The sequence below is a fragment of the Bufo bufo genome, chromosome 2 (genome assembly GCF_905171765.1).
Source record: "Bufo bufo chromosome 2, aBufBuf1.1, whole genome shotgun sequence".
In the NCBI taxonomy this organism is placed as follows: domain Eukaryota; kingdom Metazoa; phylum Chordata; class Amphibia; order Anura; family Bufonidae; genus Bufo; species Bufo bufo.
The window spans coordinates 488,377,362-488,401,581 of NC_053390.1; the positions used below are offsets into that span (position 1 = coordinate 488,377,362).

Sequence of the window (24,220 nt, forward strand, 5' to 3'; positions counted from 1 at the left end):
AGTATTTAGAGAAAAAATCCATCTCGCCTCTTTTTGCAGCAGGATGCGGTCACAATCACCGCCCCATGATGACATCTTCACAGAAACAATCACCTGAAACTTAACCGATGACGTTCTTCAGCACGCTGCCCCTCAACCTAGAGGTGGTCGGTTTAGGCAGGATCGTAGGTTCCAGTGACGATACCGTACCTCACACTAGAGGAACTCGGTTATAGGCAGGTTACCCTACCTCTGCCTTCTGTTCATAGCCTCAGTCAAACATCTATGTCAGAGGCTTTGGGCTTTATTATTTTTGGTGCATGTTGCTCCTGATGAAATGCATGTCTAGTGCATGGAAACGCGTTGAGCACTGAACATTGAGGACAGTGTCAGGGGAATCGGTGCTCCAGTCACATCAGACGGAGTCAAGGGTTTTACCCTGCCACAGTCCTGCACCTGTACTATGTTAGTGCAATGGATGTCTGCGCTCCGACATTCACTGTTAGGAGTGATACCTGGTGTTACACCTGGTACCAGATATCTAGCTATACAGTACCTCACCCAGGTCACACACTTAGGACCCTGTGGTGCTTTGCCCCCCTGAGTGTTGGTGGGTTTTAGTTTGTGGGATCCACCCTTCATTCATCCCTATATGGTCTCACCTTTATCCATGTGGTTACTATGAGGGTGGTCCCATAAATCAGTGACGGTTCAAGTTGCTGCTTCGTGCAGTTTGGGTAGACACCCCTATATTTTATTGAGACAACATAATAAAGATTTTGTTATTTTGTTTTAGCGTCCTATCCCAACATATATACATTAGGAATAACACAATATCTAGCCATTATATAACTTATATCTGGAAATTTCCTACCAGTTTTCCCCGTTTCATTCTGTATCTATAATTTGCAGTTCTCCCAGAGCTGGTTGGTGGAGACTGTTAGAAATACTTTCTGAGGCTAAACAAAGAACAGGCAGACAGTCTTTCAGGTTTAACTGACCTCTGCTCGGTAACTGCACGAGCACTAACTGTTTTATTGAAGGATAGAAAAACAGGAAGTTACACAAATGCAACACTGCCATCTAGGCATATAACAATGACATACAGTGGTTGTTGCTTATACAATACAAACCTTGCATGCTAACACCCCCACTCAACAACTACTATCTATGTCAGTCCCATTTCTGATCTAAGATCCTCAAATCTGTTTCTAGCGAGTGGCTTTGTCAGAGCATCAGCAATCATTTTTTCAGACTCACAATATACAAGTACAATCACTTTCTGATCAACTAAGTCATGAATGTAATGATGTCTGACGTCGATGTGCTTAGTTCTTGCACTAATCTTTTCACTTGTCGTAAGCTTAATGCAAGCCTGATTGTCCTCAAATAAGACGGTAGGTTCTGATGTTGCTTCGCCAAGATCCTTGAGTAAATGCTGTAACCACACAATTTCTTGACTGGCATAAGCAGCAGATATGTATTCAGCTTCTGTAGAAGACAATGTCACTGACATCTGTTTCTTGCTGGACCAAGATATAGGACTGTTTCCTAATTTTAATAAGTAACTAGGGATGAGCGTACCCGAACTGTATAGTTCGGGTTCGTACCGAATTTTGGGGTGTCCGTGACACGGACCCGAACCCGAACATTTTCATAAAAGTCCGGGTTCGAGTTCGGTGTTCGGCGCTTTCTTGGCGCTTTTTGAAAGGCTGCAAAGCAGCCAATCAACAAGCATCATACTACTTGCCCCAAGAGGCCATCACAGCCATGCCTACTATTGGCATGGCTGTGATTGGCCAGTGCAGCATGTGACCCAGCCTCTATATAAGCTTGGGTCACGTAGCGCTGCACGTCACTCTGCTGATACAAGTGTAGGGAGAGGTTGCAGCTGCGACGTTAGGGCGAGATTAGGCAGTGATTAACTCCTCCAAAAGACTTCATTCAGTGATCGATCTACAGCTGTGGATCATTGAACTGCTGCTATTCAATTGCTCAGTGTTTTTAGGGTGCCCAGAGCGTTTTTCAGTCACTCTTTTCTGGGGTGATCGGCGGCCATTTTGTGGCTTGCTTGTGCGCCAGCACAAGCTGCCACCAAGTACATTTAACCATCAATAGTGTAGTTATTTTTTGCTATATCCTACATCAGGGTCAAGCTTTCATCAAGTGCATTTAACCATCAATAGTGTGGTTATTTTTTGGCCATATACTACATCAGGGGCAAGCTGAGCCTGTCACCCAAGTGCATTTAACCATCAATAGTGTGGTTATTTTTTGGCCATATACTACATCAGGGGCAAGTTGAGCCTGTCACCCAGCGCCTAAAAAATAGGCCTCACATTTATATTCATCCAAATCTGTCATTACTGCTTTAGCTGGTCAAGTTATTTAGTGTCCGTCAAAGCACAGTTTTTGTTCTGGGTTGAAAAACAATTCCCAATTTTGCAATTCTCAAAATTAGTGGTTTCTGCTGTATCAGGCCTACTTTAAATCTATCCCTAAAAGGGTATATTAGATTCAAGGTGCTGATAGGGTAATTCTCAATAACTTCACACACACGCTACAGTGCAGATCCAAGTCTAATTATGTGATTAAACGTATACCTGTCACCCAGCGCCTAAAAAATAGGCCTCACATTTATATTCATCCAAAACTGTCATTACTGTTTTAGCTGGTCAAGTTATTTTTAGTGTCCGTCAAAGCACAGTTTTTGTTCTGGGTTAAAAAACAATTCCCAATTTTGCAATTCTCAAAATTAGTGGTTTCTGCTGTATCAGGCCTACTTTAAATCTATCCCTAAAAGGGTATATTAGATTCAAGGTGCTGATAGGGTCATTCTCAAGAACTTCACACACACGCTACAGTGCAGATCCAAGTCTAATTCTGTCCGTAAACATATACCTGTCACCCAGCGCCTAAATAATAGGCCTCAAATTTGTATTCAGCTAAATCTGTCATTACTGGTGTGCCTGTATTAGTGTAATACGGTACCTAAATAGATAGCCAGATAGTGTTAGGTGTCTGTAAAAAAAGGCCTGAATTTGAATTCAATACATTGGCCCGAATAATATTTTTCTTATTGTGGTGAACGGTAACAATGAGGAAAACATCTAGTAAGGGACGCGGACGCGGACATGGTCGTGGTGGTGTTAGTGGACCCTCTGGTGCTGGGAGAGGACGTGGCCGTTCTGCCACAGCCACATGTCCTAGTGTACCAACTACCTCAGGTCCCAGTAGCCGCCAGAATTTACAGCCATATTTGGTGGGGCCCAATGCCGTTCTAAGTATGGTAAGGCCTGAGCAGGTACAGGCATTAGTCAATTGGGTGGCCGACTAATCATTTACATTATCTCAGCACCCAGTCTTCTGCAGAAAGCGCACAGATGGCGCATGAAAACCAAGCCCATCAGTCTCTCACATCAACCCCATGCATATCAGGGAAACTGTCTGAGCCTCAAGTTATGCAGCAGTCTCTTATGCTGTTTGAAGACTCTGCTGGCAGGGTTTCCCAAGGGCATCCACCTAGCCCTTCCCCAGGGGTGGAAGAGATAGAATGCACTAACGCACAACCACTTATGTTTCCTGATGATGAGGACATGGGAATACCACCTCAGCACGTCTCTGATGATGACGAAACACAGGTGCCAACTGCTGCGTCTTTCTGCAGTGTGCAGACTGAACAGGAGGTCAGGCATCAAGACTGTGTGGAAGACGATTCAGGGGACGATGAGGTCCTAGACCCCACATGGAATGAAGGTCGTGCCACTGACTTTCACAGTTCGGAGGAAGAGGCAGTGGTGAGACCGAGCCAACAGCGTAGCAAAAGACAAGAGGGAGCAGTGGGCAAAAGCAGAACACCCGCCGCCAAGAGACTCCGCCTGCTACTGACCGCCGCCATCTGGGACCGAGCACCCCAAAGGCAGCTTCAAGGAGTTCCCTGGCATGGCACTTCTTCAAACAATGTGCTGACGACAAGACCCGAGTGGTTTGCACGCTGTACCATCAGAGCCTGAATCGAGGCATTAACGTTCTGAACCTTAGCACAACCTGCATGGCCAGGCACCTGCATGCAAAGCATGAACTGCAGTGGAGTAAACACCTTAAAAACAAGGAAGTCACTCAGGCTCCCCCTGCTACCTCTTCTGCTGCTGCCGCCTCGGCCTCTTCTGCTGCTGCCGCCGCCTCGGCCTCTTCCTCCGCCTCTGGAGGAACGTTGGCACCTGCCGCCCAGCAAACATGGGATGTACCACCAACACCACCACCTCCGTCACCAAGCATCTCAACCATGTCACACGGCAGCGTTCAGCTCTCCATCTCACAAACATTTGAGAGAAAGCGTAAATTCCCACCTAGCCACCCTCGATCCCTGGCCCTGAATGCCAGCATTTCTAAACTACTGGCCTATAAAATGCTGTCATTTAGGCTGGTGGACACAGACAGCTTCAAACAGCTCATGTCGCTTGCTGTCCCACAGTATGTTGTTCCCAGCCGGCACTACTTCTCCAAGAGAGCCGTGCCTTCCCTGCACAACCAAGTATCCGATAAAATCAAGTGTGCACTGCGCAACGCCATCTGTGGCAAGGTCCACCTAACCACAGATACGTGGACCAGTAAGCACGGCCAGGGACGCTATATCTCCCTAACTGCACACCGGGTAAATGTAGTGGTGGCTGGTCCCCAGGCGGAGAGCTGTTTGGTGCACGTCCTTCCGCCGCCAAGGATCGCAGGGCAACATTCTTTGCCTCCTGTCTCCTCCTCCTCCTACTCAGCTTCCTCCTCCTCTTCTTCCACCTGCTCATGCAGTCAGCCACACACCTTCACCACCAACTTCAGCACAGCCCGGGGTAAACGTCAGCAGGCCGTTCGGAAACTTATATGTTTGGGGGACCGGCCCAACACCGCACAGGAGTTGTGGCGGGGTATAGAACAACAGACCGACGAGTGGTTGCTGCCGGTGAGCCTCAAGCCTGGCCTGGTGGTGTGCGATAATGGGCGAAATCTCGTTGCAGCTCTGGGACTAGCCGGTTTGACGCACATCCCTTGCCTGGCGCATGTGCTGAATTTGGTGGTGCAGAAGTTCATTCACAACTACCCCGACATGTCAGAGCTGCTGCATAAAGTGCGGGCCGTCTGTTCGCGCTTCCGGCATTCACATCCTGCCGCTGCTCACCTGTCTGCGCTACAGCGTAACTTCGGCCTTCCCGCTCACCACCTCATATGCGACGTGCCCACCAGGTGGAACTCCACCTTGCACATGCTGGACAGACTGTGCGAGCAGCAGCAGGCCATAGTGGAGTTTCAGCTGCAGCACGCATGGGTCAGTCGCACTGCGGATCAGCCCCACTTCACCACCAATGACTGGGCCTCCATGCGAGACCTGTGTGCCCTGTTGCGCTGTTTCGAGTACTCCACCAACATGGCCAGTGGCGATGACGCCGTTATCAGCGTTACAATACCACTTCTATGTCTCCTTGAGAAAACACTTAGGGCGATGATGGAAGAGGAGGTGGCCCAGGAGGAGGAGGAGGAAGAGGGGTCATTTTTAGCACTTTCAGGCCAGTCTCTTCGAAGTGACTCAGAGGGAGGTTTTTTGCAACAGCAGAGGCCAGGTACAAATGTGGCCAGACAGGGCCCACTACTGGAGGACGAGGAGGACGAGGATGAGGAGGAGGTGGAGGAGGATGAGGATAAAGCAGGTTCACAGCGGGCTGGCACCCAACGCAGCTCGGGCCCATCACTGGTGCGTGGCTGGGGGGAAACGCAGGACGATGGCGATGCGCCTCCCACAGAGGACAGCTTGTCCTTACCTCTGGGCAGCCTGGCACACATGAGCGACTACATGCTGCAGTGCCTGCGCAACGACAGCAGAGTTGACCACATTTTAACGTGTGCGGACTACTGGGTTGCCACCCTGCTGGATCCACGGTACAAAGACAATGTGTCCACCTTACTTCATTCACTGGAGCGTGATAGTAAGATGCGCGAGTACAAGCGCACGTTGGTAGACGCGCTACTGAGAGCATTCCCAAATGTCACAGGGGAACAAGTGGAAGCCCAAGGCGAAGGCAGAGGAGGAGCAAGAGGTCGCCAACGCAGCTGTGTCACGGCCAGCTCCTCTGAGGGCAGGGTTAGCATGGCAGAGATGTGGAAAAGTTTTGTCACCACGCCACAGCTAACTGCACCACCACCTGATACGGAACGTGTTAGCAGGAGGCAACATTTCACTAACATGGTGGAACAGTACCTGTGCACACCCCTCCACGTACTGACTGATGGTTCGGCCCCATTCAACTTCTGGGTCTCCAAATTGTCCACGTGGCCAGAGCTAGCCTTTTATGCCTTGGAGGTGCTGGCCTGCCCGGCGGCCAGCGTTTTGTCTGAACGTGTATTCAGCACGGCAGGGGGCGTCATTACAGACAAACGCAGCCGCCTGTCTACAGCCAATGTGGACAAGCTGACGTTCATAAAAATGAACCAGGCATGGATCCCACAGGACCTGTCCATCCCTTGTGCAGATTAGACATTAACTACCTCCCCATAACAATATATTATTGTACTCCAGGGCACTTCCTCATTCAATCCTATTTTTATTTTCATTTTCCCATTATATTGCGGGGCAACCCAAAGTTCAATGAACCTCTCCTCTGTCTGGGTGCCGGGGCCTAAAAATATCTGACAGTGGCCTGTTCCAGTGGTGGGTGACATGAAGCCTGATTCTCTGCTATGACATGAAGACTGATTCTCTGCTGACATGAAGCCTGAATCTCTGTTATGGGACCTCTCTCCTCTGCCTGGGTGCCTGGCCCTAAATATGTGACAATGGACTGTTCCAGTGGTGGGTGACGTGAAGCCTGATTCTCTGCTATGACATGAAGACTGATTCTCTGCTGACATTAAGCCTGAAACTCTGTTGTGGGACCTCTCTCCTCTGTCTGGGTGCCGGGGCCTAAAAATATCTGACAGTGGCCTGTTCCAGTGGTGGGTGACATGAAGCCTGATTCTCTGCTATGATATGAAGATTGATTCTCTGCTGACATGAAGCCTGAATCTCTGTTATGGGACCTCTCTCCTCTGCCTAGGTGCCGGGGCCTATAAATATCTGACAGTGGCCTGTTCCAGTGGTGGGTGACGTGAAGCCTGATTCTCTGCTATGACATAAAGACTGATTCTCTGCTGACATGAAGCCTGAATCTCTGTTATGGGACCTCTCTCCTCTGTCTGGGTGCCGGGGCCTAAAAATATCTGACAGTGGCCTGTTCCAGTGGTGGGTGACGTGAAGCCTGATTCTCTGCTATGACATGAAGACTGATTCTCTGCTATGACATGAAGCCAGATTCTCTGTTACGGGACCTCTCTCCTCTGCCTGGGTGCCTGGGCCTAAATATCTGATAATGGACTGTTCCAGTGTTGGGTGACGTGAAGCCTGATTCTCTGCTATGACATGAAGACTGATTCTCTGCTGACATGAAGCCAGATTCTCTGTGCAGATCATTGTTTGATCACATGGATTCATCTTAATACCACTTGCATAGTTATTCTCAACTATTTTCTTTATTGCATTAGAATTTCTGTGCCCGAATCGTCTGTGCCAAGTGTGGATGCAGTTTGAATGTTTATCCTCTTTGGCTGTTTTAACCATTTCACTGCAGTTCAGCTGATATAGTTCATCTCTGATTTTAGCCTTTGCAAGCAAGCAATCCCCTTTTGTGATGATACAACTGTCACCCTGAAATGTGACTACATTGCCTTGGTTAGTGAGTTTCTTTACTGACAAAAGGTTGCTGTCAAGATCTGGCACATACAGAACATTCCTCATATGGATCTTTCTAGTGATATCTGGAGAGATAGGACAGTATAGAAAACCATCTCCTATTCCCACTGATTTCATTAGTTGTCCATTAGCTGTAGTTATCCTTTCTGTTCTGCTTTCATCAAGCTGAGTGAAGAAATGTCGGTCATTTGTCATGTGGCTTGTAGCACCTGAGTCCACACACCACACTTGCACAGAGGTGACACCATTTTTGGATCCGAATGCATACTCCTTTGTTTCTATGACATTCTTAGCTTGTTGCAATCCACTTTGTTTTTGCATTCTAGCTTTCCAGATTCTACAATCTGCCTTTAGGTGTCCTGGCTTTTTGCAGACAAAGCATTCCCGCTTTTCTAGCTGAACATTACTGCTTTTATTTTTGTATTTCATCTTTAAAGCAGTCTCTGAACACACACTTGCTTTACTCATGCTTTCTGTTTTGCGCTTGTATTCATCCACAAACTTGCCTTTAACATATTCCAGTGTCAGTTCATCATCTGGGCGTGCATCTAGTGCTGTGACAAGTGTCTCATAACTTTCAGGAAGTCCACTTAACAATAACGCTGCAACATGGAAATCTTTTATATCTTCTCCAATCCCTCTCAGTCTCTCCACCATTTCTAAGGTCTGTCTTATGTAGTACTGCATGTCCTGGTCTTTCTGTAGCTTAGTCTGATACAGCTTTCTGATTAAATACAGTTTATTGCTGAGATTAACTCTTTCATGCACTTTTTGTAATCCTTCCCACATGTCTTTAGCAGTTTGACAGTTACATATAAGTATGATTTGATCATCATCTATGCACAGAGAGATTGTGCTCTGGGCTTTCTGATCTCTGTCTAACCACTCTTCTGTGGGCTGTGCAGGTCTGGGTTCATTTATACATTTCCACGTACCTTCTCTTATAAGCAGCATTTTCATCTTAAATTTCCAGGATTGGTAGTTCTGATTTGTCAGATTTGCGATGGAAAACTTTGCTGAGGGGATGGTGGCAGCCATTTCTGCTGTTTGCCTTTCTGTTGATGTCTCCTGCACTCAATTGCTTTAGCTCACTGTATCTGGTTTTATCCAGGGGTAATCTGTGTTATATACAGGGCTTCTGTAGCATGTCCTGGGCCCATAACCTGTTAGGCTGCGTTCACACGGGCGAGATTTCCGCGCGGGTGCAATGCGGTAGGTGAACGCATTGCACCCGCACTGAATCTGGACCCATTCATTTCAATGGGGCTGTTCAGATGAGCGATGATTTTCACGCATCACTTATGCGTTGCGTGAAAATCGCAGCATGCTCTATATTCTGCGTTTTTCACGCAACGCAGGCCCCATAGAAGTGAATGGGGTTGCGTGAAAATCGCAAGCATCCGCAAGCAAGTGCGGATGCGGTGCGATTTTCACGCATGGTTGCTAGGAGACAGTCTATAAACTGTATTATTTTCCCTTATAACATGGTTATAAGGGAAAATAATAGCATTCTGAAAACAGAATGCTTAGTAGGTGATCAATTGAGAGTTAAAAAAAATTAAAAAAATTAACTCACCGGCGGTGATGGACCATGTGATTGGATCATGTGATCTGACGTCACCAAAGGTCCTTTAGCCCATAGTTCATCTTTTAAAGAACTAAAGACCGGGAGAACTACGCGAACAAGAGGAGAAGGTGAGTTAATTTTTTTTATTTTTTTTAACCCTCAATTGATCACCTACTAAGCATTCTGTTTTCAGAATGCTATTATTTTCCCTTATAACCATGTTATAAGGGAAAATAATAACATCTACACAACACCTAACCCAAACCTGAACTTCTGTGAAGAAGTTCGGGTCTGGGTACCACAGTCAGTTTTTTATCACGCGCGTGCAAAACACATTGCACCCGCGCGATAAAAACTGAACATCGGAACGCAATCGCAGTCAAAACTGACTGCAATTGCATTCCTACTCGCGCGGGTTTGCCGCAACACACCGGGACGCATCCGGAACTAATCCAGACACGCTCGTGTGAACCCAGCCTTTGAAATACTTTCTGAGGCTAAACAAAGAACAGGCAGACAGTCTTTCAGGTTTAACTGACCTCTGCTCGGTAACTGCACGAGCACTAACTGTTTTATTGAAGGATAGAAAAACAGGAAGTTACACAAATGCAACACTGCCATCTAGTGACCATACAATATACTAGGCATATAACAATGACATACAGTGGTTGTTGCTTATACAATACAAACCTTGTATGCTAACAGAGACTAGTTGCCATACACTGCACACCGAAAGTAGAGGAAAATATGTTTCCAAATTTTCTCTCACTAAGGCCTCATACACACGGCCGTTGTTGTGGTCCGCATCCGAGCAGTATTTTTTGCGGCTCGGGTGCATCTATGTGTGTCTCTCTTGTATCACCCAGCTCACATTCTTACCCCCCTTCCCTTTCCATAGTCATTCTATTGACCTGTAATTTGATACCTCTGTGAGCTGGTCGTCAGTAGAGATTTCAGAGTGAATGTTAGTTTAGGAGCAGAGCATGGGGGGGGGGGGGGTAGCTGATTAAAGATGAAATAAACATTTTTCTCTAAGAAGATGCATAGGAAAGTTTTGTATACTTGTTTGTACTATCGATCTATGGAAAGTTGTGTAACCATGTAAATGTAATAGGCAAAGGTGGATTCACACTTTAACATTGGGCAAATTACATTGTTTTTAGGGGGGGGGTACTGATTTTTCTCTCTTTCTCTCTCGCACCTTCCTTCTGTGAGAGAGTGCCTGAGCAATAGGTTCTAGTTTGCACGTTTCATGCAAAGGTATGTTATTTCTGTGTTCATCTGCCGTGTACTGACTTCTGCCTGTTTCCCGAAACAAAACTTTCCCTGCCCGACCCGACCTCTGCTTGTTCTACGTTCCGACCCTAAGCTCTCTGTCTTTACCTTTACTTCTAGTTACTGTTTAACGCTTTCAAACTCTCCCTGCGCTGACCTCGGCCTGTCCCTGACTATGGTTTTGCCTGATTGCTTTCTTCTCTGCATAGATGTCTTTTGACCCTTGTGGGTGAGTCATGGCCACTCTCCTCTGTAAATGGAATTACCTTAATCTCGGAGCCCTTGTAGCTGGACAGAGTTAATCTTTCTGAAATTCTGATGAGGAGCTTCAGAACAGATGCAGAAACTATTTGTGTATGTACTTGTAGCTGGACAGAGTTAATCTTTCTGATGAGGAGCTTCAGAACAGATGCAGAAACAATTTGTGTATGTACTGTCCTCTCAAAGTGGGACTCCATTGTCTAGGGCCGGTTGGAGAGATAACCTTGGGCAAGAATACTCTCTCTCCAAAGCTAACTGTGTGACGTTGTCATGTGGAAATGTCCAGTTTACTGAACAGGCCTTTCTTGATTCCAGGTCGGCAAGTAACTTCCTGCATTTACTTTGTGACCTGGCACCTCATACCTATTGTGCACCTGGAGAAGCCTTTAGGGATGGCATCTATTGATGGAGTACAGTACCTCTTCCTGAATGCATTCGGTGTGTAACTGTGCCCATGGACCTCCAGGTGGAACTTTTATACTTTGAGAAGATCTCATTCTACCTGAGTCTATCAGCCCCTGCTGTTGGTGTTACCATGGCTACATCTTCATGCTCCTGTGATTAACTGGGACAAGGACAGATTCTTTATTGGGGATCATAATGTCATTCACGATGCCTGACTGCTGGGCCTCCTGTCTGGAGATAAAATATTCTGTCCAACTTGAAGGGCATGCTTCCTGCCTCCCAGAAAGGCCCCTAGGTGGGGGTTACAAGGTTAAATAGCAGCTTCCTCTTCCAGGAAGTTGCATGAGCGTTGAGTTACTATCAGTATTAGCAAAGGTGTTCTGTTCTGATCTCCTGTGTTTGACCCAGCCTGTTTGAGCATTCTGTTTGCCTGCCACCTGCATCAACTACTGAACCTGTCTGACCCTGTCTGATACTCTGTACCATTCTACTATCTGATACCAGCTTCTGACCTCTGGTTTGTCTCTGACCACGCTTCAGCTTCTGCCTCTGACAATTAACATCATCATCAGCTGCTGCATTTACTCCAGTCTTCTCTGCAATACAATTTACCACTACTATGTCTGCTATTGGTCTCAGTTCACACTAACTGTGGTTCTTACTGCAACTTGAGCTATTGGAGCGTTACCTGTTGTCTGACTCTGTGGGTCAGCTGTCAACCATATTAGCTAATATGGTAGGTAGTAGTTCAGTTTCTCTCTTGTTGCATTCTGTCCAGTCTCCTGTGAGAGTGCTGAATAACACCCTAGGGGTTAGTGTCCACCATACCTTGGTTGACACAGAAAAACCTACTGGTCGTAACAGTCTGCCTCCCACCTATGCTACCTGCTCAGAGGTCTTTGACAAAAATGAGGCCGAGAATCTGCTCCCACATTGGTTTTCCAACTGCCCCATCAACCTGATGCCTGGAACCACTACTTCACATGGCCATGTCTACCCACTGTCTTCACATGAGTCCCAGGGCCATAGCTGATTATATAAAGGAAAACCTTGGAAGCAGTTTTGTCCAGAAGCCTTCCTCTCTTGTGGGAGCTGTCTTTTATTTTATGAAGAATCATGATGGATCTCTTTGGCCATGCATGAACTACCATGGCCTAAATAAGATTACTCTGAAGGGTAAAAATCTTCTGTTCCTAATTCTAGAACTCTTTTGAACTCTATCCGAAGTTGGATATTCGGAGAGTTACAACTTGATCCATATACAAGTGGTTGACAAATGGAAAACAGTGTTTAATACCTGTGACCGCCCTTATAAGTATCTTGTTTTACCCTTTGGCCTGTGCAATGCTCCCGCTGTCTTCCAAGATCTGAAAACAGATTATGTGCTAAGTATAAGAAATGCCCTCCATTCCTTTCCTGGGCTATATAATCTCCGATAATGGTATTCAGGTGGGCCCAGAAAAGCTGTCCGCATTTCTGGAATGACTTCATCCCACAGGCCTGAGAGCGATCTAATGGTTCTTGGGTTTACCAATTATTACAGGCAATTTATTAAAGTAGTTGTCCGGGTACAGAGCTGAACCCGGACATATCCCCTTCTTGACCCCTCCGGCTTCCCTGATATGAGTATCGGCGCACTTCATGATCGCACAGGGCAAGGGCTTTTTTGTTGATATTATTACACTGCTAGGCGGAGGCTTCTGTCTAGCAGTGTTCCCGGTGACATCACCGGCTCTGATGGGTGGGCTTTAGCGCTGCCCTAGCTGTTTTACAGGCTAGGGCAGTGCTAAAGCCAGCCCATAAGTGCCATTGGCATCACCGGGCTCACTGCAAGGCAGAAGCCTCCTCCTAGCAGTTCCAATGGAGAGCCTGGTACATCGCTAGATCTCCAAAAAATGCATCGGAGCATGAAATGCTTCAATGCTCATATCAGAGTGGCCAGAGGGGGTCGAAGATAGGGATATGTCTGGGTTCAGCTCTGAACCCGGACAACATAATCATTTCTCACCACCCCTATCTCCACACTTACCTGCAAAGGGGTGAATGCTAGGGAGTGGACACTAAGGTGAAATCCACACTTTAGACTTTCAAGCAGGCCTTCTCCTCAGCCTTTATTTTGCATCACCCTGATGGATCTAGGCAGTTGTTCTTAGAAGTGTATATGTCCACGATGGGAGCTTGAGCTCCACCCAAAGAGGGTCCTCCGGTAAGATGGTCACCTGTCACTTTTTGCCCTCTACAGAACACAACTGTTCCATCAGAGAGAGAACTGCTTCCCATTGAATTGGATCTTGGAGAATGGAGACATCTGGAGGGCACCTACCATCCTGTTGACATCTATATAGCTGGGTTATGTTGCTCCCCTGGGCAGAGTTTTGACCTCGGCCTGTCCCTAACTATGGGGTTGCCTGATCCCTTTGGTGCTCTGCACAGGTGTCTCTTGACTCTCGTAGGTAAGCAGTCTCCTGTACAGACACAACTCTAATAAGTAGCACCCTGGTGGTTCCCCTGCAGGGAAGTCCAGATCCTATTACAGAGTAGTGTTGATCGCAAATATTCTGATCACAAATTTTTATTGCGAATATCGGCACTTCGAGAATTAGCGAAAATCTAGAATTTAGTGCTATATATTCGTACTCGCGAATATTCAAATTTTTTTTTTTCATCAGTACTACTGCTTCTTGCTTGTGGGCCAATGAGAAGGCTGAAATATCTTTGTCAGAGCTTAGCAACATCCCTAGCAACCCTTACTATATAAGAAACTCCCCAACAGCCTCTTTTTTGCAGTTCTGATAGAGACAGCAGTGTCATTTCTGTGCTTTGCAGACTCCTCTGGATCCTTATTTAATTACATTAGATAGTTAGTTAGCTCATATATATAATACAGATAGTTAGTGGGAGATAGTCAGTGTAGGTTAGATAGTGATATACTGTAGCTGATAGGTTCCAGTGTAGTGTGTTAGGTAGGGTGATAGGAAATACAGTTTCTCTGCTATCCATACATACATGCTACAGACATTGTGCTGTGATGTCACAACAATACTTAAAAATGCGCATCATTGGTGCCGATTTGCGATTTCGCGAAAATAATGACTGGAGATTGCGAATTCTAGAATTTGTGAATTTATTGCAAATATTATGCGAAAAATTCACAAAATATTGCGAAAACAAATATTGCCTATGCCGCTCATCACTATTACAGAGTGAATACCAAAAGGGCCACTTAGATAACACCATTAAGAGTAACACCAAGATAAATCTGTTCAAATGACACAGCATATCCACATCCGCTTTGTAACATAATGTTCGTATAAATGTTAGTACATAATGTAAAACACTTGTTCCTAATAATTGGCTTATATAAGGATTTCACTAATCACCTGATCAATGAGCAAACAATCGTTGACCAGGTGAGCGCATCATTGATGGGGCACCAAAACTTAAAGCTTTTGGGCAGCAGGTCATTCTATGTAAACTGAAATTTGTCCAGAAACCATGAATCTGTATGGGGACAAGCGATCGCAGTAGCAATCGATCATCCCCACACCCTGGAGGTGTTTGCTGCAGCTCGCACCTCCCCTCGCAATTTACTCCCAATAATTTTCTGCTCAGTCAAAGCATAGTCACTAGGTTTTATTCATATTACCTTGATTTTTGAGCCCACTGTAGTTGGTCTGCTTTTCTTATCTGAATCTAATTTCTCTGGGAAGAGGCTCTGTATGAACTGGCTAGACAAAAAAACAAATAAACACATATTTACATTTGTAAGTGCTTTTATGTTAATCATACTAGCCAAATAACTGAAACTCTGACACTTTTAAAAATGTAATGCTTTGGAATAGAGATGAGTGAACCTTTTGAGATTTGGTAAGCTTCAGGTTTTCCATCTTTTCAATAAGTTCAATTTGGACCCAAATTGATTCTACTCCAACCAAAGTGCACCAATTTCCCAGAAAATTTGAATATAACACCCTCTAGTTTCCTAGGGCATAGTAACATAATTTATAAGGCTGAAAAAGACATACGTCCATGCAGTTCAGCCTGTTATCCTGCAAGTTGATCCAGAGAAAGGCGTAAAAAAGGTAAAAGACAAATTTTCATATTTTAGGGGGGAAAAAAACTCTGCTCAGGCAACCAGAATAACTTGCTGGACCAACAACTCTTCCCCAGAAATGTAATAACTACCATATTTTTTGCTTTATAAAATGCACCCAAAATTGGGGGGGAAATGGCAGTGCGTCTTATAAAGCGAATGGTGCGCTGACACTTTTACATTGCTGGCCGCTATTCTGCACAGCGCGGCCTGCGATGTATCAGCGGGGAGGGAGGAGGGGCTGGAGGGCGGCAACTGATGTTGCGATCGTGGCGGGGCCCGATGCAGTCATTGTACTCTATTACACCGGGCCCCGTGCACAGCAGCCCTCATATTTAAAGTGTACTCATTTAATCCTTAACCATTGGGTTAGCTTTGTTAAAGTAGCGCAATCCTCTGTAGTAGTACTCACTATCAAACTACCATAGCAGGCCAGCTGGCAGCGTAACATCACTCACTCGTCACGCGCCTGCTCCGCCTGCTTCATTAATAAAGTGGGAGGAGCAGGCGAGTGACGGAGTGAATGACGCTACGCTGCCGGCCGGCCTGCTACGGTAATTTTATAGGGAGTACTACTATAGACCATTACGCTACTTTAACAAAGCTAACCAAGAAGTTAAGGATTACATGACTACAGTTTAGATATGAAGACTGCTGTGAGTGGGGTCACTATTTACACAGGGACACTGTTATGAGGGGGATCTGTGGACGAAACATATATAGCATAAGATGCTATATATGTGTCATCCACAGATCCCCCCCATAACAGTGTCATCCACAGATCCCCCCATAACAGTGTCATCCACAGATCTCCATAACAGTATGTCATCCACAGATGCCCCCATAACAGTGTGTCATCCACAGATGCCCCATAACAGTGTGTCATCCACAGATGCCCCCATAACAGTGTGTCATCCACAGATCCCCATAACCGTCTCATCCACAGATCCTCCATAACAGTGTGTCACCCACAGATCCCCATACCAGTGTCACCCACAGATCCCCATAACAGTGTCACCCACAGATCCCCATAACAGTGTCACCCACAGATCCCCATAACAGTGTCACCCACAGATCCACCATAACAGTGCATCATCCACAGATGCCCCCATAACAGTGCGTCATCCACATATCCCCTCCATAACCGTGTCATCCACAGATCCCCCATAATAGTGTCATCCACAGACCCCCATTAGTTCAAAATCCAACAAAAGCACACCTTTTGGTCCAAATATATTTTTTCTTATTTTCCTCCTCAAAATCCTAGGTGCGTCTTATCGTCAGGTGCGTCTTATAAAGCGAAAAATACAGTATAAACTGCCATATTATTACACTCCAGAAATACATCCAGGCTGCTCTTGGACTCAGTGAGTTTGCCATTACCACCATCTCTGGCAGAGAGTTCCATAGTCTCCCTGCTCTTACAGTAAAGATTCATCTTCTATGTTTGTGTAGAAACCTTCTTTCCTCTAGGCATAGAGAATGTCCCCTCGTCACAGTCCTTGGTAAATAGTTAATGGGAGAGATCTCTGTACTGATCCTAGATATAGTTATACAGTACATAGTTATTAGATTACCCCTAGTGATTTGTAAAGTGGCAGGACTATGTTCCATCACATGCTTCTATGTCCCTTTTTATGCACCCAATAATCTTATTAGCCTTGGCAGCAGCTGCCTGACACTAGTTAAAAGGGTTTTCCCAAGGGTTTTCGAAGACTAATACTGATGATATATCCTCAGCTTTTTGAGAAGGCACTGTGCCCCCTCCCCTCTCCAGTTTTTACAATCCATTCTAAACAAACTGTATGCTGTATGTTTTCATTGGTAAGGCTTCTGGCATTAGTACACATACAATTAAGAGTGTTTTGGGTGTTTTTTTTTTTTACAATACTGCCTATTCCAAAGCTTCCAGACATTTTCCTTATTGGGAACAGATGGTGCCTAAAGAGGACCTTTAATGTTTTTTTAATTTATTCTACAGGGTGGGCCATTTATATGGATACACCTTAATAAAATGGGAATGGTTGGTGATATTGACTTCCTGTACATTAGTATATGTGAGGGGGGAAACTTTTCAAGATGGGTGGTGACCATGAAGTCGGCCATTTTGAATCCAACTTTTGTTTTTTTCAATAGGAAGAGGGTCATGTGACACATCAAACTTATTGGGAATTTCACAAGAAAAACAATGGTGTGCTTAGTTTTAACGTAACTTTATTCTTTCATGAGTTATTTACAAGTTTCTGACCACTTATAAAATGTGTTCAATGTGCTGCCCATTGTGTTGGATTGTCAATGCAACCCTCTTCTCCCACTCTTCACACACTGATAGCAACACCGCAGGAGAAATGCTAGCACAGGCTTCCAGTATCCGTAGTTTCAGGTGCTGCACATCTCGTATCGTCTGAAGGCAATCGTCTATGCTGTGAAGATACGAGATGTGCAGCACCTGAAACTACGGATACTGGAAGCCTGTGCTAGCATTTCTCCTGCGGTGTTGCTATCAGTGTGTGAAGAGTGGGAGAAGAGGGTTGCATTGACAATCCAACACAATGGGCAGCACATTGAACACATTTTATAAGTGGTCAGAAACTTGTAAATAACTCATAAAAGAATAAAGTTACGTTAAAACCAAGCACACCATTGTTTTTCTTGTGAAATTCCCAATAAGTTTGATGTGTCACATGACCCTCTTCCTATTGAAAAAACAAAAGTTGGATTCAAAATGGCCGACTTCAAAATGGCCGCCATGGTCACCACCCATCTTGAAAAGTTTCCCCCCTCACATATATCAAGAAACTATAAGGGGCAGTATACTAAGATAAAAATACTATTTTAATGAAAACTGGGAGATAAAATGACAGCCCCACAGACAAACAACACGAAAAACCCATGCGCATTCGCCAGGCGCACGTGGTAGTGCCCCACCAGGCGAATGAGCAAAAGTTAGGAGACAAACACACACATATATATATATAGGTGACGGACACGTCTGATGGTAACAGAAGGCGGGCAGAACAGTATGGAGACCAAATAAACTGGCCCTATTGCCTCCCTGCTTGTCCTAAGTCACCCTATAAACTATGTCCTAAGGACGGGGTCCAAAAAGCCCCGCAAGGGGTGGCCCAGACAGGAACTCTCTCCCTGTTAAATGACCCTGATCAGGCCCTAGCAGAGGGGAGAGTATCCGTCCGAAGGAATGGCATATACAGCAGAATGCAAAAAAATGAGTAAAAATACCCCACTCAGTCACCCCAGGAAGGGAAAGGAGGGTGGGAGAATACTCATGTGTCCCGACGCGTTTCCTCACTGGATGCCCCAAGATTCATCAGGGGACACGGGGCAAGAATGGCAGTTATCCTATTCAGGCTGGATAGCCCAGGAGCAGGGAAATGGCCTGCGTAAATACTTCAGTCCTGGTGTGGCTGAGTCTAGGGATAACACAAAAGCAAAAACAGAACGCCAATGTAAGTCACATAACCTAAGCAGACCTCCATTTGACCACCCACAGGGGGGGGGGGGGGCGGGTTCAGGAGGAGAGGTACTCACGTGTATGGTTGGCAGCGGTCAGCGTACAGCTGTGTATCCACCTTCACAGCTAGGACCCAGGGTGGTGGTGTCCGCTGTGTTGGGGTGACCGGCAGCGAGTGGGGCGACAAGCGCCCCTTTATAGAGGCCATGGGGCCCTGTTTAGCGTCCCATACTCGCCGACGCCTCCCTATGACGTCAGAGGAGGCGTGTCGCGGCGAGCCCATGCAATCGCACGGGCGTCCGTTCGCGCATGCGCACTCGGCGCCCATGCGTTCCATAGGGCCCAGAGTGGAACGCAAAGCTATGCTTCCCTACCATGTGATCGCCGCAGGACGCCGCCCACAAGGCTGATGCGTCACGGCGGCGGTCACATGATCGGAACAAAGCCACAGCAGAGGCGCTCCTGGTGATAGGCAAGCCGGGTAAAGCGCCTTACTTGTTAAGTATAGAACCCACCAGGGGCATCCTCGATATCTTGTGACATGCAGAACCGCTCCCCCGGTCTGCATGCCTCAAGGCTGGGTCACTCCCCCATCAAGGGTGTATCAATAGGGGGCAACGCAGCGCTCATAGTGGCTAAAGTAATAGGACAAAGGAGAAATACACCAAGGGGGGAGGGAGGGGAAAAGGAAGGAATCACCTCAACCATATATGAGAACCCTAACCCCCTTGTCCTTATTACATATGGGGACCTGACGGTACACGTCCAACATCCCCAAAATTGAGACCAAAGATACAGGGGTTAAATGGCCGTACATCCCGGCCACGGAAATAAGACATAAACAGCCAGCACTCAGAGAAAACAGCTATAGTTGATTTGTTCATTAAGGCCATGGGGGGCGACCGTGTTGAGGGTGAACGTCCACCAACATTCCCTCTGCAAGATATGTCGGTTCCAATCGCCTCCCCGTATGGGTTTTGGTACCCTTTCGATTGCCATAAACCTGATTGCCGAGACACGTCCATCGTGAGCAAGCTGTACGTGACGTGCTATGGGGGTATCCCTACTATTCCGGATGTCCCCGAAATGTTCCCCCATGCGTTTACGCAATTCTCTAAAGGTCTTACCCACGTATCGGAGCCCACATATGCATGTCACAAGGTAAATCACACCAACTGTGCGACAGTTGATAAAGCCCTTCACCTGGTAAACCGTGTTGTTGGGTTCCCCGGTGAAGCTTTTACCTTGTGACAGGCTACCACAGAAACTACACGAACCACACCTATGACAACCAGTCACGGGTGTATTAAGCCACGTCCGTGGCTTGGCTGGTGGAGTAAAATGGCTATGAACCAAACGGTCCCTCAGATTACTGCCTCTCCTAAACGTTAAAGAGACTGTGGGACTGAGGACATCTGAGAGATCTGGGTCCATAAGAAGGGTATCCCAGTGTCGGGCCAAGATTCTCTTGAACTGAGAGGCCGCGGCGTCAAAAGTACCTACCAACCGGACAATACCTTCAGGTTCACTCGTCACCCCAGTTGTAGGGTGGAGGAGCTCGGTTCTCGTACGGATCTTAGTTTTTTCGTACGCCAGTCTCAGGGTCCTGTCCGGATAACCCCTCTCCTGGAATCTCAGTCTGAGATCCCTAGCCTGGCATTTAAAATCGTTGAGTTCCGAGCAGTTACGTTTAAGCCTGAGGTACTGTCCGGTTGGGATCCCCTTCTTAAGGGGGACGGGGTGACAACTGTCCCACCTTAACAGGGAGTTGGTCGAAGTTGGTTTCCGATAGATGGATGTGCTCAGGCCTCCTCTATGATCCCTGCAGATCACCACATCTAAGAAGGGGAGGCGGTCCCTGACAATCACGGAGGTGAATCTGAGATTAAAACAGTTGGAATTTAACTCAGACATGAGTCTGCCGAATTCGCCCTCTGGTCCGCTCCACAAGACGAAAATATCGTCTATGTAACGTGACCAGAGGGCGATATGCTCGGTGAACCACGGAGATGGGTCCCCGAACACGACAGACTCTTCCCACCAGCCCAGGAGTAGGTTGGCATACGACGGGGCACAAGAACTGCCCATCGCCGTACCCCTGAGCTGGTGGTACAGTCGGCCATCAAACAGAAAAAAATTATTCAATAGAATAAAATTCAACAGTTCAAGGGTAAACTCATTATGCTTCGTGAATTGGTGACCCCTGGTTTGGAGGAAATGGCTAGTGGCTTCCAACCCACAGTCATGTGGGATGGAGGAGTATAAGGCCTCTACATCGATGGAGGCCAGGAACCAGTGTGGTTCGATGCAGATATCCTCCAGCTTCCCCAAAAGATCCCCAGTGTCCCTCACATAGGACGGTAGGGATGACACAAAGGGACGTAGCACCTCATCTACATAAACGCCACAATTCTGGGATAGGCTCCCACCTCCCGAGACAATGGGTCGTCCTTTTAAGGGGACAGTCTCCTTGTGCACTTTCGGTAAGCAATAGAAAGTGGCTGTGACAGGGTGAGACGGATACAGGAAATCGAACTCCTCCCCACTGATTAGAGAGGCTTTTTTGTCCCTCTCAAGAATGTGTCTGAGGGTCCTTTGTAAATCATTAGTAGGGTTATGAGTAAGTATCTCATACCCCGTAGCATCTTCCAGGATCGACAGACACATGCTTTTGTATGCCGCCATGTCCAACACGACAACGTTGCCCCCCTTGTCTGAAGGTTTAATGATGATATCTTTATCACCTTCCAGACTGGCGATGGCCCTTCTCTCCTCCCTACTACAATTGAACCTAGGGGGGACCGGATGTATAGTGGTCAAATCTGCGGTGGTGTGCTGAAGAAACACATCCACGCAAGATACGTCACCCATGGGGGGCATGTGGGTACTTCTGTTCCTAAGGGACGTAAAGGGGCCCAGCCCCTCTGCATTGGGTGGGGCCTGATCGAGGTCAAAAAGGAGATGGACGTCCTTCAAGATGTCGACAGGCACGCCCAGTTCTCGACTTTCCCTCTTCTCTTTTAGTTTGTAAAACTTGTGCCACTTTAATCTCCGGGCAAAGAGGTGTAGGTCCCTTGTCCACCGGAAAATATCAAATTTATTTGTAGGAACAAAAGATAATCCCCGTCCCAACAACTTGAGTTCGGTCTGTGTGAGTACACGGGAGGAGAGATTAATAACCCGTTTGTCCACACAGAGCGAAGGGGGGATAGTAGAGTTATGTATGTTGTCTACGGCTGAGTGTTCCGGCTCCTGAGGGGATAGTAGTGTGCCCCTTGGTCTAAAAAAGGTGAACCCGATGTCGGTGCCGGGATGTGTTGAGGAGGGTTTTGTGGGTTCTGTCTAGGGCGGTTACCGCGTCCCTTGGACCTATATGCACCCCGGCCTCGCCCCCTATTCTTGGGGTATCTTTCCCTCTCCACATCAGAAACTTCTGTGTCGGTGGAGGAAAGATCTGTATTCTGCGTGGCGGGTGGATTGGTCAAAAATAGATAGGCCTTATTATCCCGGAAGTCCTGGAAGTCCCTGTTGAACTGTTTATGTTTGCGGTCCTTTAGCTGGTATTGATACCGTTCAACCGTGTTCTGTAGTTGGGCTTCCTTGACCGCAAACTCCGATTCTGACTGGAACTTCTTAGCAACCTCAATTTGTTCATCGAGGCTGTTTTCTGCTCGAGTCAGAATCAGTTTCTCCTCATCCAGGAGAAGTTGCATGAGTTTAAGGGAGCTGGATGTAGCTTCCCTCTCCCATTTTTTCAAGAATTCAGGACTCCTACTGCGGTGTCCGGGAGTGAGGGTAATCCGAAGACCCCTAGGTACGATGCCCTGTCTAATGTAATGTTCAAGGCCTTGAACCTCCCACCATGAACTGATATGTTCCCTATAGAGCCGGGTCAGCTCAGAAAAGGCCCCGTTCAGAGTGGGAGTATACTTTTTCTGAACAAAAGTTTGCTCAGAAAAAACAACACTGGCCTCTGAGACCCAGATGTTCCTGTCCAGTCCCGTGGACAAAAAGCCGGACATACCCCTGAAACTAAATAAGAAAAAAGGTGGTCACTAAGGGGATATGGGAACAACCCCCTAGATACTGCTAAGGTACAAAAGTCAAGAAACTATAAGGGGCAGTATACTAAGATAAAAATACTATTTTAATGAAAACTGGGAGATAAAATGACAGCCCCACAGACAAACAACACGAAAAAACCCAACACAGCGGACACCACCACCCTGGGTCCTAGCTGTGAAGGTGGATACACAGCTGTACGCTGACCGCTGCCAACCATACACGTGAGTACCTCTCCTCCTGAACCCGCCCCCCCCCCCCCCTGTGGGTGGTCAAATGGAGGTCTGCTTAGGTTATGTGACTTACATTGGCGTTCTGTTTTTGCTTTTGTGTTATCCCTAGACTCAGCCACACCAGGACTGAAGTATTTACGCAGGCCATTTCCCTGCTCCTGGGCTATCCAGCCTGAATAGGATAACTGCCATTCTTGCCCCATGTCCCCTGATGAATCTTGGGGCATCCAGTGAGGAAACGCGTCGGGACACATGAGTATTCTCCCACCCTCCTTTCCCTTCCTGGGGTGACTGAGTGGGGTATTTTTACTCATTTTTTTGCATTCTGCTGTATATGCCATTCCTTCGGACGGATACTCTCCCCTCTGCTAGGGCCTGATCAGGGTCATTTAACAGGGAGAGAGTTCCTGTCTGGGCCACCCCTTGCGGGGCTTTTTGGACCCCGTCCTTAGGACATAGTTTATAGGGTGACTTAGGACAAGCAGGGAGGCAATAGGGCCAGTTTATTTGGTCTCCATACTGTTCTGCCCGCCTTCTGTTACCATCAGACGTGTCCGTCACCTATATATATATATGTGTGTGTTTGTCTCCTAACTTTTGCTCATTCGCCTGGTGGGGCACTACCACGTGCGCCTGGCGAATGCGCATGGGTTTTTCGTGTTGTTTGTCTGTGGGGCTGTCATTTTATCTCCCAGTTTTCATTAAAATAGTATTTTTATCTTAGTATACTGCCCCTTATAGTTTCTTGACTTTTGTACCTTAGCAGTATCTAGGGGGTTGTTCCCATATCCCCTTAGTGACCACCTTTTTTCTTATTTAGTTTCAGGGGTATGTCCGGCTTTTTGTCCACGGGACTGGACAGGAACATCTGGGTCTCAGAGGCCAGTGTTGTTTTTTCTGAGCAAACTTTTGTTCAGAAAAAGTATACTCCCACTCTGAACGGGGCCTTTTCTGAGCTGACCCGGCTCTATAGGGAACATATCAGTTCATGGTGGGAGGTTCAAGGCCTTGAACATTACATTAGACAGGGCATCGTACCTAGGGGTCTTCGGATTACCCTCACTCCCGGACACCGCAGTAGGAGTCCTGAATTCTTGAAAAA

At 46.8% G+C, this 24,220-nt stretch overlaps 1 protein-coding gene across 3 annotated transcripts in view; it reads right to left on the reverse strand.

The window, feature by feature from the left end:
* Nucleotides 1–24,220, reverse strand: part of MYO1F (myosin IF) — a 1,016,322-nt gene that overhangs the window by 312,035 nt on the left and 680,067 nt on the right. For all 3 annotated transcript variants that reach the window (XM_040417777.1, XM_040417776.1, XM_040417775.1), the window contains one exon: nt 14,905–14,986. In XM_040417777.1, coding sequence (XP_040273711.1) covers nt 14,905–14,986 — 82 coding nt within the window. The remainder of the gene's footprint in view (nt 1–14,904; nt 14,987–24,220) is intronic.